This window comes from Brachyhypopomus gauderio, unplaced genomic scaffold (assembly GCF_052324685.1).
Source record: "Brachyhypopomus gauderio isolate BG-103 unplaced genomic scaffold, BGAUD_0.2 sc67, whole genome shotgun sequence".
NCBI classification, from domain to species: domain Eukaryota; kingdom Metazoa; phylum Chordata; class Actinopteri; order Gymnotiformes; family Hypopomidae; genus Brachyhypopomus; species Brachyhypopomus gauderio.
Genome location: NW_027506888.1, coordinates 955,157 through 967,581, shown reverse-complemented (window position 1 = coordinate 967,581; position 12,425 = coordinate 955,157). Strand labels below are relative to the sequence as shown.

General features: G+C 38.5%; 1 protein-coding gene across 3 annotated transcripts in view; it reads right to left on the bottom strand.

Moving 5' to 3' along the window:
• LOC143490839 (complement C3-like) overlaps nucleotides 1–8,980 on the bottom strand; it is a 33,768-nt gene extending 24,788 nt beyond the window's left edge. For all 3 annotated transcript variants that reach the window (XM_076989348.1, XM_076989349.1, XM_076989350.1), the window contains exons 1-10: nucleotides 8,826–8,980; nucleotides 8,498–8,664; nucleotides 7,318–7,513; nucleotides 3,610–3,778; nucleotides 3,259–3,332; nucleotides 2,507–2,595; nucleotides 2,337–2,419; nucleotides 2,164–2,251; nucleotides 1,807–1,909; nucleotides 1,548–1,668 (exon numbers count right to left, since the gene is read on the bottom strand). In XM_076989348.1, the coding sequence (XP_076845463.1) occupies nucleotides 1,548–1,668; nucleotides 1,807–1,909; nucleotides 2,164–2,251; nucleotides 2,337–2,419; nucleotides 2,507–2,595; nucleotides 3,259–3,332; nucleotides 3,610–3,778; nucleotides 7,318–7,513; nucleotides 8,498–8,568 (994 nt within the window). In that variant the 5' untranslated portion in view covers nucleotides 8,569–8,664; nucleotides 8,826–8,980. The remainder of the gene's footprint in view (nucleotides 1–1,547; nucleotides 1,669–1,806; nucleotides 1,910–2,163; nucleotides 2,252–2,336; nucleotides 2,420–2,506; nucleotides 2,596–3,258; nucleotides 3,333–3,609; nucleotides 3,779–7,317; nucleotides 7,514–8,497; nucleotides 8,665–8,825) is intronic.
• Between the last annotated feature and the right edge of the window lie 3,445 nt (nucleotides 8,981–12,425).

Genomic DNA, 12,425 nt, shown 5'->3' with positions numbered 1-12,425 from the left:
AGTGGGGACTACAGCATATCGGTTAACTTTTAAAATACAACCTCAAAAGAAAATTGTAGATATTTTTCCAATGACAAAAAATCTTCACTCATAAAATATAATGCTCTTGTATCACCTGTCGCCACTGGCGAGTGAAATAATTTTATTACTCATTTATGGTCGTGATTGCGACCATTTTAGTCGCAGTCTGGAGCTGTGGCATGTGCCTCTGTCTTTTTTCAAGATAAAAGACGAGTACAAAATCTGAAGAGTAGACTTTTTTTTTTTTTTAACAAGCTGTCCGTGACCCACCAAGGACGTGTCCGTGACCCACTTTTGGGTCGCGACCCACCAGTTGAGAATCACTGGTCTAGAGGGGTAAGACTGTGTGGTGTAAGGCTGAGGGGACAAAACAGTGAAATACAGTAAGGGCAACAATTGTGGAACATGTTTTACATTTTTGCATTCTTATACCATATAGGATATCAAGACTAGCTCATAGTGGGGGCAGTTGAGGGGGGGGGGGGGTGGCGAACGTAATTTGTTGAGCGGATTGCAGATTGGCTACCATGAATGTCAATCAAAATACAACCGTCAGTGCGGATGGGCGATTCATCTACTACTTTTTAATGTCACGCGATCTACGCACATTCCTTCGCGATCGACCGACACTTCCTTCGCGATCGACGTAATGAGCACCCCTGCTCTAAGGCATCATTTTACATTTATTTATTTGGTAAATTTTTTTGTTACATTTTGGTAATTTATCCTAATTTGATTAAATTGTTTGGTTCCATTTTCACACAACAAGAGGAGGCTGTATGTGCTTAGGTTGTTTTGAATGTGTAGAATAAGTTTTTAATTTTGCAGTTTTTCCAGTCAGTTGTCGGTCTTTTCTGAATTTCAATCAGATTTGTTTTTGTCAACAAATTGCAGTGCAAACAATACAGTCAAACAATATTGCTGTACAAAGTCCAGTGTCTTGCTATCAGTCTCCCACATACAGTCATGTGTAACTTTGTGTTCCATGTAAGTTTTATGTGTGTAACATGTATTTGATATACCACAGAATGTGCAAATCAAATCAAAACGTTATTGAAATCAAAGCTTAGCTAGTTTCCATCAGAATATACAGTCTACACTGACTGTGACTTATAGTTGCACTGACAACATGACCAAGTATTTTGACTGCCTTGTTCATAGGCAATGGCACACAGACTAGATATTCTGATGGCACTGACAAATTGATTGACCTAAATATTTGATTTTGGGGCAAAAACAAATAATTTTGAGCGAAGTATCTGCTTTTGCATGTATTTCATTGAGTTTTGCTGTTTGCACTAACTGTTTTGAGAAATGCATTAGTGTGATGCCAATGTAAACCATGATGTGAGAAATGAACCAAATCGACTGAGAAAAACTGTAATGAAATTATCTCCTATTAGTGTGAACATTAGTATTGATCAAATTATTGATCATAAAAGCTTATATGGATAAACATTGAAAAAGGTCAATAGGAGTCTGTTTTGCACTGGATATGGAGAGACACACTACTTTATGGTTCTTACCTGTATCTGTTAAAACACTGACAGATATATATAGAGAACTTCCAACAAGTTTGTGGATGTCTGGGAAAGTTTTGTGAATCATTGCTTTGGTCAGCTTTGCATTGCCCTCGCCATCAGTGATCTAGAATATCATATGAATTAATACACATACTTGTGTTTTTACTTTATGTTAGAATTGGAATGTACATGTATGTAAATAATACATGGACTTCTGTGGTGTATATAAAATAAAACATGTACAACTTTCTGTGAAGCTCACCTTGACTCTGCTTAAAGAAGCTGGCAGACTTGTCTTGCTGTCACCTTGCATCACACCAAACACCACAAATGCATTTCCATCCACTTTCTTCCCAAAAAGGTACCTTTATATAACATACACAAATTACATTGCCACAAAACAGCAGTGATCTCTGACAATTAGAAACATGCAATGAACAGCAATGGCTCTGTATACACCAAATAGCAATTCCAAACTGAATCATTTTAGTATCTTATTTTTTATAAAATACATTTTGCCAGTACCATTCTGTTGCTTAGTAAAATTATACAATTGTTCTGTAAAAAAATTCTATAAAATGGATTTGGGGAAAGTCCGAGTGATATGAGTTTCTTTTACATGACACTTATGTCCACTTTAAGGTCCACATCATCCACATAGAAGAGGGACCTGGATGGTTTTAAGGTGACTTCAAAGGTTGGTAAGACTGCAAATCAACATACAAGTGAGTATATGTGTTGAGATCCAACAAGCATAATGGTATTTGAGTGAATATAAGAACTGAGTCTCACCATATTCTTTAACTTCAAATTCAGCAGTGAAGTTCTTTTGTGGGGTGTTTACGAACCGCGCTGCCACAGACCATATTCCAGGACTTTGGAAGGAAAAAAAAATATTTCATGTCAAACCATGACAAGTAGGTACATTAAAAAAGACTTCTGAGAATTAGCAATGCACCAACCTGGCAATATCAGGGATGTTGTATATCCCAGTCAGAGTTCCTTGCTTAGGAAAGATTGTATCCCTCCGAATTGAAATTCCTTGATGATTCTTGAAAAACAGAAATATAATAATTAATTTGCTTACTAATGTGAGCAATTTCCCAAATACACAATTATACAAATATCTTCTTATACATGTCATGAGCGTAGAATGTGTAGAAAAAGGACAAGGTAAATGAAAGTCTGCAAATGAAGAAGTCTCCAAGTGGGGTGTGGCAACAAACAAAAACAGAGACGTGTAAAAAAAAGACCAAGCATAAACAAAAGACCAAGCATAAACAAAAAAGACCAAGCATAAACAAAAAAGACCAAGCATAAACAAAAGACCAAGCATAAACAAAAAAGACCAAGCATAAACAAAAAAGACCAAGCATAAACAAAAGCCACTGACTAATAGAGGCTACTGGTGGTGGCTACTGTCACAGTACACAAATAAATGAATCACTCAGGTGTTCTACTAAGTTTAAACATAAAAAAAAAAATGAAATGAAATCTCCCCAACCGCACCACATACTTGCCATACTGAAACAGGCCATCAGCCTAAACATGACCACTCTTTCCTTTCTGTATGTTCTCATGATAAAGACATAAAGAGTGAATAATACAGCAATCGTACTGATAGAGTTTCAGTTACTTGAAAAATCTAATTATCAATCAATTAGTATTAACTGTGAACTGATGATTTCTGTGTAGTCATTATTTGAGCACTTACTAGGACTTCAACTGAGATTCCACCTTCATCAGTAGGTTCCAAATCCGATGACACTGAGAAGATCCTGTAGTGAACTGTAGAACAAATATATAATTGTAAATATATTAAAGCCCTAATTTAATTTGTCCAAATTAAAAACCTAAGTTTGGCTTTAAACAGTTGTCAAGCAAGTATTAGTTTGTTTGGTAATTTTTTTAATTCATCCATTCGCTCGTTAGTCTGTTTCGTTCATTGAAGGATGCAAATTCAGTATCAGTGCTATTTATTTGATGTGTATTTTAGCTGCATTTATACACACCATACACTTTATGGTGGCTGCATTTATGATTTCATCTATGCATTAACGTTTACCTCTGCTATTGGGTGTGTAGATGGACTTGTCTGTCTGAATGAATATGTAGCCTGACTGGAAGGAAACCATGACGACCTTCTCCAGCAGTTTTGTGGGAAACTGTGCCTGCAGGCACACATACTGCTTCTCCAGTGGGTTACTGCTGAAGTAGTCTCTGCTCTCAGGGATCTGAACCATAGCAAAGAGAACTGATTAGTCACTTCAGAACTAAAATATCCCTTCCCCACTACTTGAGATGTTAGCATAGCCCAGTAAAATTACAGTTGTTGGGTGCTGGATATAATACAACACAATGTTGATTACAATTGAGATTGCTTAATTGAACATTTAAGAGGATATTATAGGGAACATTAAAATAATACACTTAAAAACAAATTACACAAGAGTAGTTGCATAAAATTTAAATCCCAAGATATAATATCCAGAGTTGTATAGTAAGTAGAACTACTTCACTACTGTACTTAAGTACTAAAATGCTGTATCTGTACTTTACTGGAGTATTATTTTTTCTCCTACTTCCACTTTTACTTCACTACATATTTTCCGTCAGTTTAATACTTTTACTCTGATAAATTTTTTTACATGCTGTATATGTCACGGTACGGCGGCCCCCTACTGGTCACCCCCGTCTACAGCAGCAGCTCGTCCTGTGGGTGTGGTGTTGTGTTCGTCCCTCAGGTGGGCAGAGCCCGTGATCCGTCTCACCTGAGGGTCGTTTGTTTGTCTATATATGTCTTGTCTTTGTACCAGTTGACCGCTGGTTATTATATCCTTAATTCGGATCAGTTCATGGGTTTTGGTTTGCGCACTTTTCATATTAAACCATCTTTTTTCCCTGAGACTTGGCGTGATCGCTTCCATTTATTTTCGCTCACCCTGCCCGTCACAGTATAGTTACTGGTTACAATTATAAACATGTTAACTGGCGCTGTTACCGGGTCAAGCGATCAGGCGGTTTTATGAGAAAACTGCGCATGCTACGGTCGCGTCTGGTTTACTCTGCTGCTGCCTTCACTGAACACTTGAGCTCCGTAATCTAGGTTCACCTGACACATCGTGACTGCCGCAAGGGTCTGCGTGGCAAAAATGGTGCAACCACGGTGGGTCCGCCCATGCGCGTTGGCCACGTGCGCGGTCGCGTCGCGACTTTGTGCACCTCTCGATTTTTGTGCGTGTGAAGTTACAAGGTGTAATTTATGCACTTGTGCGGCACTTTGAAGGTTCATTTTCAGTATTTTCCAGCACCTTCAGTTTAATTTGCATATTTATACAAATCAGTAGCGAACCGTGACCATTAAACCTGGGCCCGCTACAATCCCCCCCCCCCCCCCCCCCCCCCCCCCGAATTTTTTTCCTCTCCTAATAAACTGCACTAAAGAATAAAGAAAAAACCGAGACGACAGTATAGCTTTAGAAACGCATGTAGTGCGTTCAAATAACATTTGTACTAGATAACTTGTTAAGCAAAATAAGTTTCCAAACAAAATAAGGTTTCACAGCTCCATGGTTCTCGGAAGCGGAATATGTAAATGAGGACGTCAAAGGGCCGAATCGAAACTAGCTAGCGGCGGTAGGCTAACGACAGCTAGCGTCGCCACAGCGGGCGGAAATTATCATACAGTTAAGCCCGCCCACTAAGAGGGAAGATATGATTGGTCAATTTTACTGTCATTTGAAACTGGTATTGCGCTGAATTATAACTGCCTGGCCCTCTGTAAACGAACAGCGGGCATCACAGTCCTGATAGGGGGAGACACAGGCTCACAGGCTTCCACTTAACCCCTCACCTTCCAACACAGATTGAATAGACACAGTTGAATATTTTATTTGCTTATATTTTTGTAATTGTTTAGATGTCGATTGTAAAACTGTAAGTAGATAAAATAAAATTGGATAATTATATATATAATGTTTTAAGAATATTTTAGGCCTTCAGAGAGGGCGTAGAGGGCCCTGATGGTTCCCCACTGATACAAATACACATATACTCAAAATTATTCCAAATAATTCACTTTTTATCTCATTAAAAGAGATGGTACTGTGTTTGGTAACAGCAGAAGAGTAGCATAAGTGCTGCATAATAAGTGTTTGCGTTTGCTGGAAAGTAAATTCCTATAGGATGAAGTGCCATCTCTGCCTCCCTAAAGAGGATGAAATATTGGCCTCCAAAAATTTACCTTTGAACTTGAAGAAACATCAATGTAAGTTATAAATATAACGCACAGAAGACACACCAGCTTTAGCTGTCAGTAAGTGCTATTTAGGCTAGATATCTTGGCTAACTAACCTAATTATGTTCATGACGTGCTGCAGTATTCACTTAACATTAGCTGGCAATCATAAATCATAAAGGCGATGTGTTTTTAGCAACAGTAATCGCGTGTCTCTTTTCATGCTGACTAATCATGTGCCCATTTTATAGTGTAGTGTTTTTATAGGGCAGGGGTGGCCAACCCGTCATAGACCAAGAGCCACTTTTCTTACTGTGTTACGGCAAAGAGCCACATCGTACATGGGCGAGTGTAATCTGTTGAGCGGGGGGGGGGGGGGGGGGGGGGGGGGGGTGGAGTGTGAGTGTAAATTATTAGCTGTGAAGACAGTCAAATGCGTGTTTTCCACTACGCCGGTTTTAAAAGTATTAGCGGCTCGCTAGACTTGTAAACTAACCGCGCACCACGAAAATGTAGCAGTGTGTCGCCCCGTTTGTGCAGGTGAGCCCGCGGACCGGCTGGGGAGCCGCATGAAACCAGGCAAAGAGCCACATGCGGCTTGAGAGCCGCGGGTTGGCCACCCCTGTTATAGGGTAAGGGCATTTATTGAGGGTAAACGCAGGGCAGTAGGCTCACCCTTAGAATCGGACGGACGGATTTTACGTCCAAAATACACCTCGTTTTCTCAGCTAAATTAAGGCGAAATTATACTTCTGCGTCAAACCTACGACATAGCGGGACATAGGTTATTGTTTTTTGTGTACGACATGTTAAGCCCAATTTTCTTAAGTTGCTACTTGTTTGTTCATACAGAACACTTGTATTTGTGGTCTTTGACATCTTTGATTTGTAAGTGATATATAAAAACAATTGATAATCAAACTCTGATGGCTTTCTTTAATTAATTCAAAACACAATACTTGTACTTTTTACTTTCAGTACTTGAGTAATAAATTTTAGACTAAACTACTTGCAATACTTAAGTACAAAAAATGCTAAATACTTCTGTACTTCTACTTAAGTAAAGTTTTTAAAGAACACTTCAACTTCTACTCAAGTAAATTTTTTGATAGAGTACTTGTACTTTTACTCAATATGGGTCTCTAATACTTTATACAACACTGATAATATCTCAGGCAGAGTTTTATGCACTGATTTATATAGCAAGGAGGATGGGAAATTAAGTGCCAAAAAATAGGAAAAATACATTAAAAGACTCGAGTGCAATAAAATAATAAAATGACAGTAACTGAAAAAAGACTGAGAAGCTATATGTTTTTTCAAGAAGGTCTTTCTAGAAAGTCTAGACACTAATTTTCTGTAAATCAAATTCTAAAGAACCTCAGTACTGTAGTGCTAAGCTTGTATAACCCTTGCTGTTTGGGGAACTGATACAAAATAAAATTCTTGGTCAAGTTAAACTCATGACCTGTGTCCCACACCAAGATGTTATTGTAAAATATTTTGTGTTCAAACTGGATACTAGTTTAATGATACCTTAATGTTCACAAGTGCCTGGTAGCTAGCAGACGCTCTGACTGTAACAGATGTGGATGTGAGCTCCAGTATTTTCTGTGGGTAGTTCTTGACCATTATCTTCACATTAAAATCATTGCCAGTGTAATCCTGTGCCTCCACAAACACCTTCTCCAGGCTGCCCACCCTAAGCAGGTTTGGTGCAGACATGATGAACCTGGCATGGCAAAGGGAAAAATGTTTTTCACAATTATTTAGTTGCTTTTTAATGAACTGCTTGTGTTGTACCATAATGATCGCGGCACATTTGTTAAACTTTAAACTTTTTTAAAGCACATAAAAAAAAATAAAAATAAAAAAAAGAAGCACATTAAACTTTTTGTGTTTTTTCTGGACAAATGTGCTTTTCCTTCAGCTACTCCACTGAAAGAGTATTTATAGTAAAGTTTACTTTATTCAACCATTTTAAAGAAGGCAAATACCCAGCAATTTTAAGCTAATTTGATCCACCTCGGTACCTTGCTACCCAGTGTACTTAAACACCATCTTCCTCAATCAGTTTTCCTCTATTGAATTGATTTGACATACATCTACTGGGCAAAGCAAGTACTTGCTCTCATCAGCCAGAGATCTATCCCCAGTGTTCCCAAAACCACTTAGCTCCTCACCCACTTACTGCAACTCCTGAGCTGGAGTGAGGCCAATGTACTTAAGAGTATGTATATAGAGGTGAGTCCAAAATCTAGATGGTATCTCTCAACCTCACACACCAGCTCCAGCATCCCCACCCACAAGTAAAGCTACATTACAAATACCAAGAGCCAGTTCCTATTGCCATGGTCTGTGAAAACAAGCACCCATCCACTCCTGTCCTTGACCTGATTGGCTTTGCACTACATCCTTAATTCTGGGCATTGTGGGTGGTGACCTGATATGGTCCTCCCACTTTGCTTCTTATTGTTCATATTGTCTGCATAGTCACTGGACGCTCACCCTCAACTGTCCAAAGTCCTGGCCCCGGGGCTACTTCTGGGCAGGGTGCCTAAATATCTAGCATTTTTATCTCAAGCACAGTTATCTGGATGCTCCCAACAGCACAGCCCCACACAACAGATCTGCCCTATCCACAGAGTTCACAATATTCATCCTACTTTCATAAATACATTTACTTCATTGTGTGTTTGTCATACCGTATACTCACAGTGGGTCACAAAGTGAAAGCAAGGGGAAGCAGAGAAGTGTAGCTGTTAGCCACACCAGGTCCAGAAGCATCTTGCTTGTCTGATCCAACCTCTTAATGCACAAGTGCTGGGACAGAACTTGTAAATACTGAAAATGTCCTGTTTGTAAGTATTGTTTGTGCAAGCCCTTTGAAATATAAATATGTATATGACTAAACAAAATATAGACATAAATCCAATTTTAAAAACAAATTACACATTACCATCAAGGACGTTTGCTAGGTGAAGCAGTGAAAATTACATTGTTTATTGCTTTGTGTGCAGTGATAATGTCCAGATCATCCTTACCTTTCTCCCAGAGAGGAAGAGCCTTTGGTATTGAAGTCTTTTCAAGTGTCCTGTGCTCCTGTGCTCAAAATCTGATGTATGTCACAATCTTTGTACTCATACAAGTAGCTGTATGATTGTGACATTACTAGTGTCATACCAACTACCTTAAATGGCAGAATTTCACAGTGTGCACATATATATACACTCTATATCAGGGCCGGAGTGGGCCCCTTTTTCAGCTCGGGAGTTTCATGCCCAAATCCGGCCAAAATTATTTTTCCCTCCCAATCGGCCCAAACTAGAGATTGACATGAGCCGGCCCATCGGGAATCCTCCCGAATCTCCCAATTAGCCACTCCTGCTCTGCTCTATATATATATATATATATATATATATATATATATATATATATATATATATATATATATATATATATATATATACAAAAAAACAAACCTTCAAGCAGGACTGTGTGTATATATATACACACAGTCCTGCTTGAAGGTTTGTTTTTTTGTTACCTCCTTTTGCAGCCTTTTCTTCAAACAAACTTCTTCTGTAACCACAAATGAGTGTCTCACATCTGGGTTTTTGGAATTTTGCCCACTCCTCCTTGCAGAACTCCACCGTGAGAGGTAGGAGGGACATCTGGCATGTACTGCTCACTTCAGATCTTGCCATTGCATTTCTATGGGATTTCTCTTAAGCCATTACTTGATAGTTTTGCTGCAATGCCTTGGGTTGTTGTCTTGTTGCGTAACCCATTTCCGTTCCTACTTCAATTCCCTGACTGATGGCAAGAGATTCTGGTCAATAATCTATTGATAGGCCTGGAAATTGATAGTTCTGGAGGCAGAAAGCCAGGCCCAGACCATCACAAACTCAGTTTTCAAGTCTCAACTGTCTGGTCTTAGATTGGAAATAGGTACCTGTTAAGCTCATTTCTAATTCAGACATTTATGACTATGGCTCCAGATCTTCGGCCCCCATCCATTCCAGCTGCCACAAAGCTTTTTAAGTTATCTCAGTGCTTAATTTGTAAATCAAACGATGCCGGAACGCAAACAGCGGCATGAGACAAGGGGTCACTGAGGCCAACAATGTCACCGGATTACACATAAAACACAACGCTTAGGCACACAAATGTCAAAATAACAAGCTTATTCGTTTGTATAAATTACTTTTAAATGATTTACATGTGTTTTATAAGTGTTTTAAGTGCAGAATTGTTTCTTACCTTATTAGTTGTTTAGTATATAGCTTGGGACTCAACCACACTCGCACCTGCCCCAATAACATCTCCACTGCCGCTGCCTTCATTTGCTTCAAGTCTCGGTTGTTTAGTAGTACAATCAGATGCTTTTTTTGTATAAAAAAAAAAGGAAAGCAAGTTTGACTGTCTTTTCGACATATTGATCGCTGTTATTTTGACAAATTGTAAAATGTAATAAACAATTTTATTTTTTTATTAATGACCCACATAAACCATAAAACTGATTTGAAATTTATTTGTGTTGTTTTATTATATTTTTGTGTATAATATTAAAAATGCTCATGACTTTGGACTAGGGCCGTGTGAGGGGTGGGCGGATGCTTTATGGGGGAGACGCGGAAAGGCATCGCTAAAAGGGAGAGCTCTTATGTGATTTAGGAAGCCTGAATGTTGATCTTGTGTTTAAAAAATGTCTTTTATAGAATTATTTGTTCAATTAATTGGTTAAACGCAGACAGATTTCTTCATAACTTATAATTAGTAGGCTTGAAAGTTACCGGATAGAGGCAGACAGTTTCCTGAATGCACCCTTCAAAATGAAAGAGTTCCCGGATCCTGTTCCAGCAGTTATCTACTAAAATAGGTCATTAATTACCTCCTAGATCAACTCAACACAAAAATTTTGTTGTAAGATTTCTCATCATGGGATTGGAATACAAGCTGTTAAACAGCCATTTGGTTAAAGAATCCAGGGTTTCTTTTGAAGTGGATGGTATAGGCAGGGGTGTCAAATTTATTTTCACCGCGGGCCACATCAGCAAAACCGTTGTCCAATGAGGGCCATTTGTAACTTATAAATGTAACTCCTTGATGTTAAATAACTCTGAATTTATTACTTATTCAAGTTACAAATATTACATATATATTTGCATATATGTTATGAAACCCACATTACTCCATCAACCAATGATCAAACTATCCAAGTGAATAAAGAAAAATAACAAAGATGTTACATATACTTCAAAACTTGAAATATCAAATAGGCTAACTGTGGAAATAGCAATTGTGCTTCAAAAAGCTCCCACTGAAAAAGACTTTGAACCGCGAGCGATTTCTTCAGCCACAACAAAGTTAGCTTTTACTGCCGCATTGTTTGTGGTTGTGGCTTTAGCGAAAACACATTCTGTTGCAATTGCAGTTTTCCTTTTCATTCTTTAGCAATTTGTTGTTTTTTCTTGAAGCCTAATTTTGGCATACATAGCTCCATGTTTGGTCTCAAAATGCCAACATAGGTTGTACTTTTTGACAACCACCACTACTGTGTGTGTGTGTGTGGGGGGGGGGGGGGGGGGGGGGGAGAGGTGATGATGGTGTGTGTGTCAAATGTTGACGGGGGGTGGTTGAAGATGGTGGTGGTGTGTGTGTCAAACGTTGACTTGGGGGTGGTGTCAAACGTTGCCGGGGCAAGGGGGGGGGGGGGGCAAAGTTTGACACCTAAAGCGATTGATAACCAGTGATTGGCACCAGAGCAAACTACTAATAAACTAGATTTTTTTCAGCGTCAGAAATCGGAGCGATCGTTTTCTGCGTGGTCCTAGCGCTTGATTTGTCTCCATTTAAATATTTGTTTTTAACTGTAAAAACTGCAGGGGACAAAAACCGGTTTTTGAAAAAGTAGGGGGGGGGGGGGGGGGGACATGTCCCCCTCATCCCCCCCACAAATTATGTCCGTGTTTCTCATAGATTTCTCTCTACCTTTCCCCTAAATCACATTTGTGTGTTTGTGATAATGAGAGCATTAATTAATTATGTGTAATTTTTGTTTCTAAGAGAAGGAAAACAAGAACATATTAAACACATTTTTGTCAAAAAAGAAGAAATGGTTTGAATGCAGAGTCACCATGATTTCTGTGCATTCACACTCTGAGACCCTCGTCATGATGAATAGCCAAACTCAGTTCCTCAAACTCAGTTCCTGAGTGTTTCAAAATATGAAAATGTTAACTGCTAATACATAAACCTATCTTCATAGCCACAATGAATATTCTTCTCTTTCATTCTGCTAGTCATATGTGAATGATAACTGCATTTACTTATCAGAGGTATACTTACTTATCAGTATTCAACAATTTTACTCAAGTAAAAGTACTGTTACTTGAACCAAATTGTACTCAAGTAAAAGTAAAAGTATGCATCCAAAAATGTACTTGAGTAAAAGTTAAAAAGTACTTTGATTATAAGCTACTCAAGTAGTGAGTAAATGCAGAATACTGTCTCGTGTCAGTAAATTACATCATGGAAAACATTTTGTAGTATTTTTAGTATTGCACTGTTACATTTAGTAATTACATCATACAAATGTATGCCTCCAGTTGTAACTTATTGCAATGTGTTTCCTCAAATTT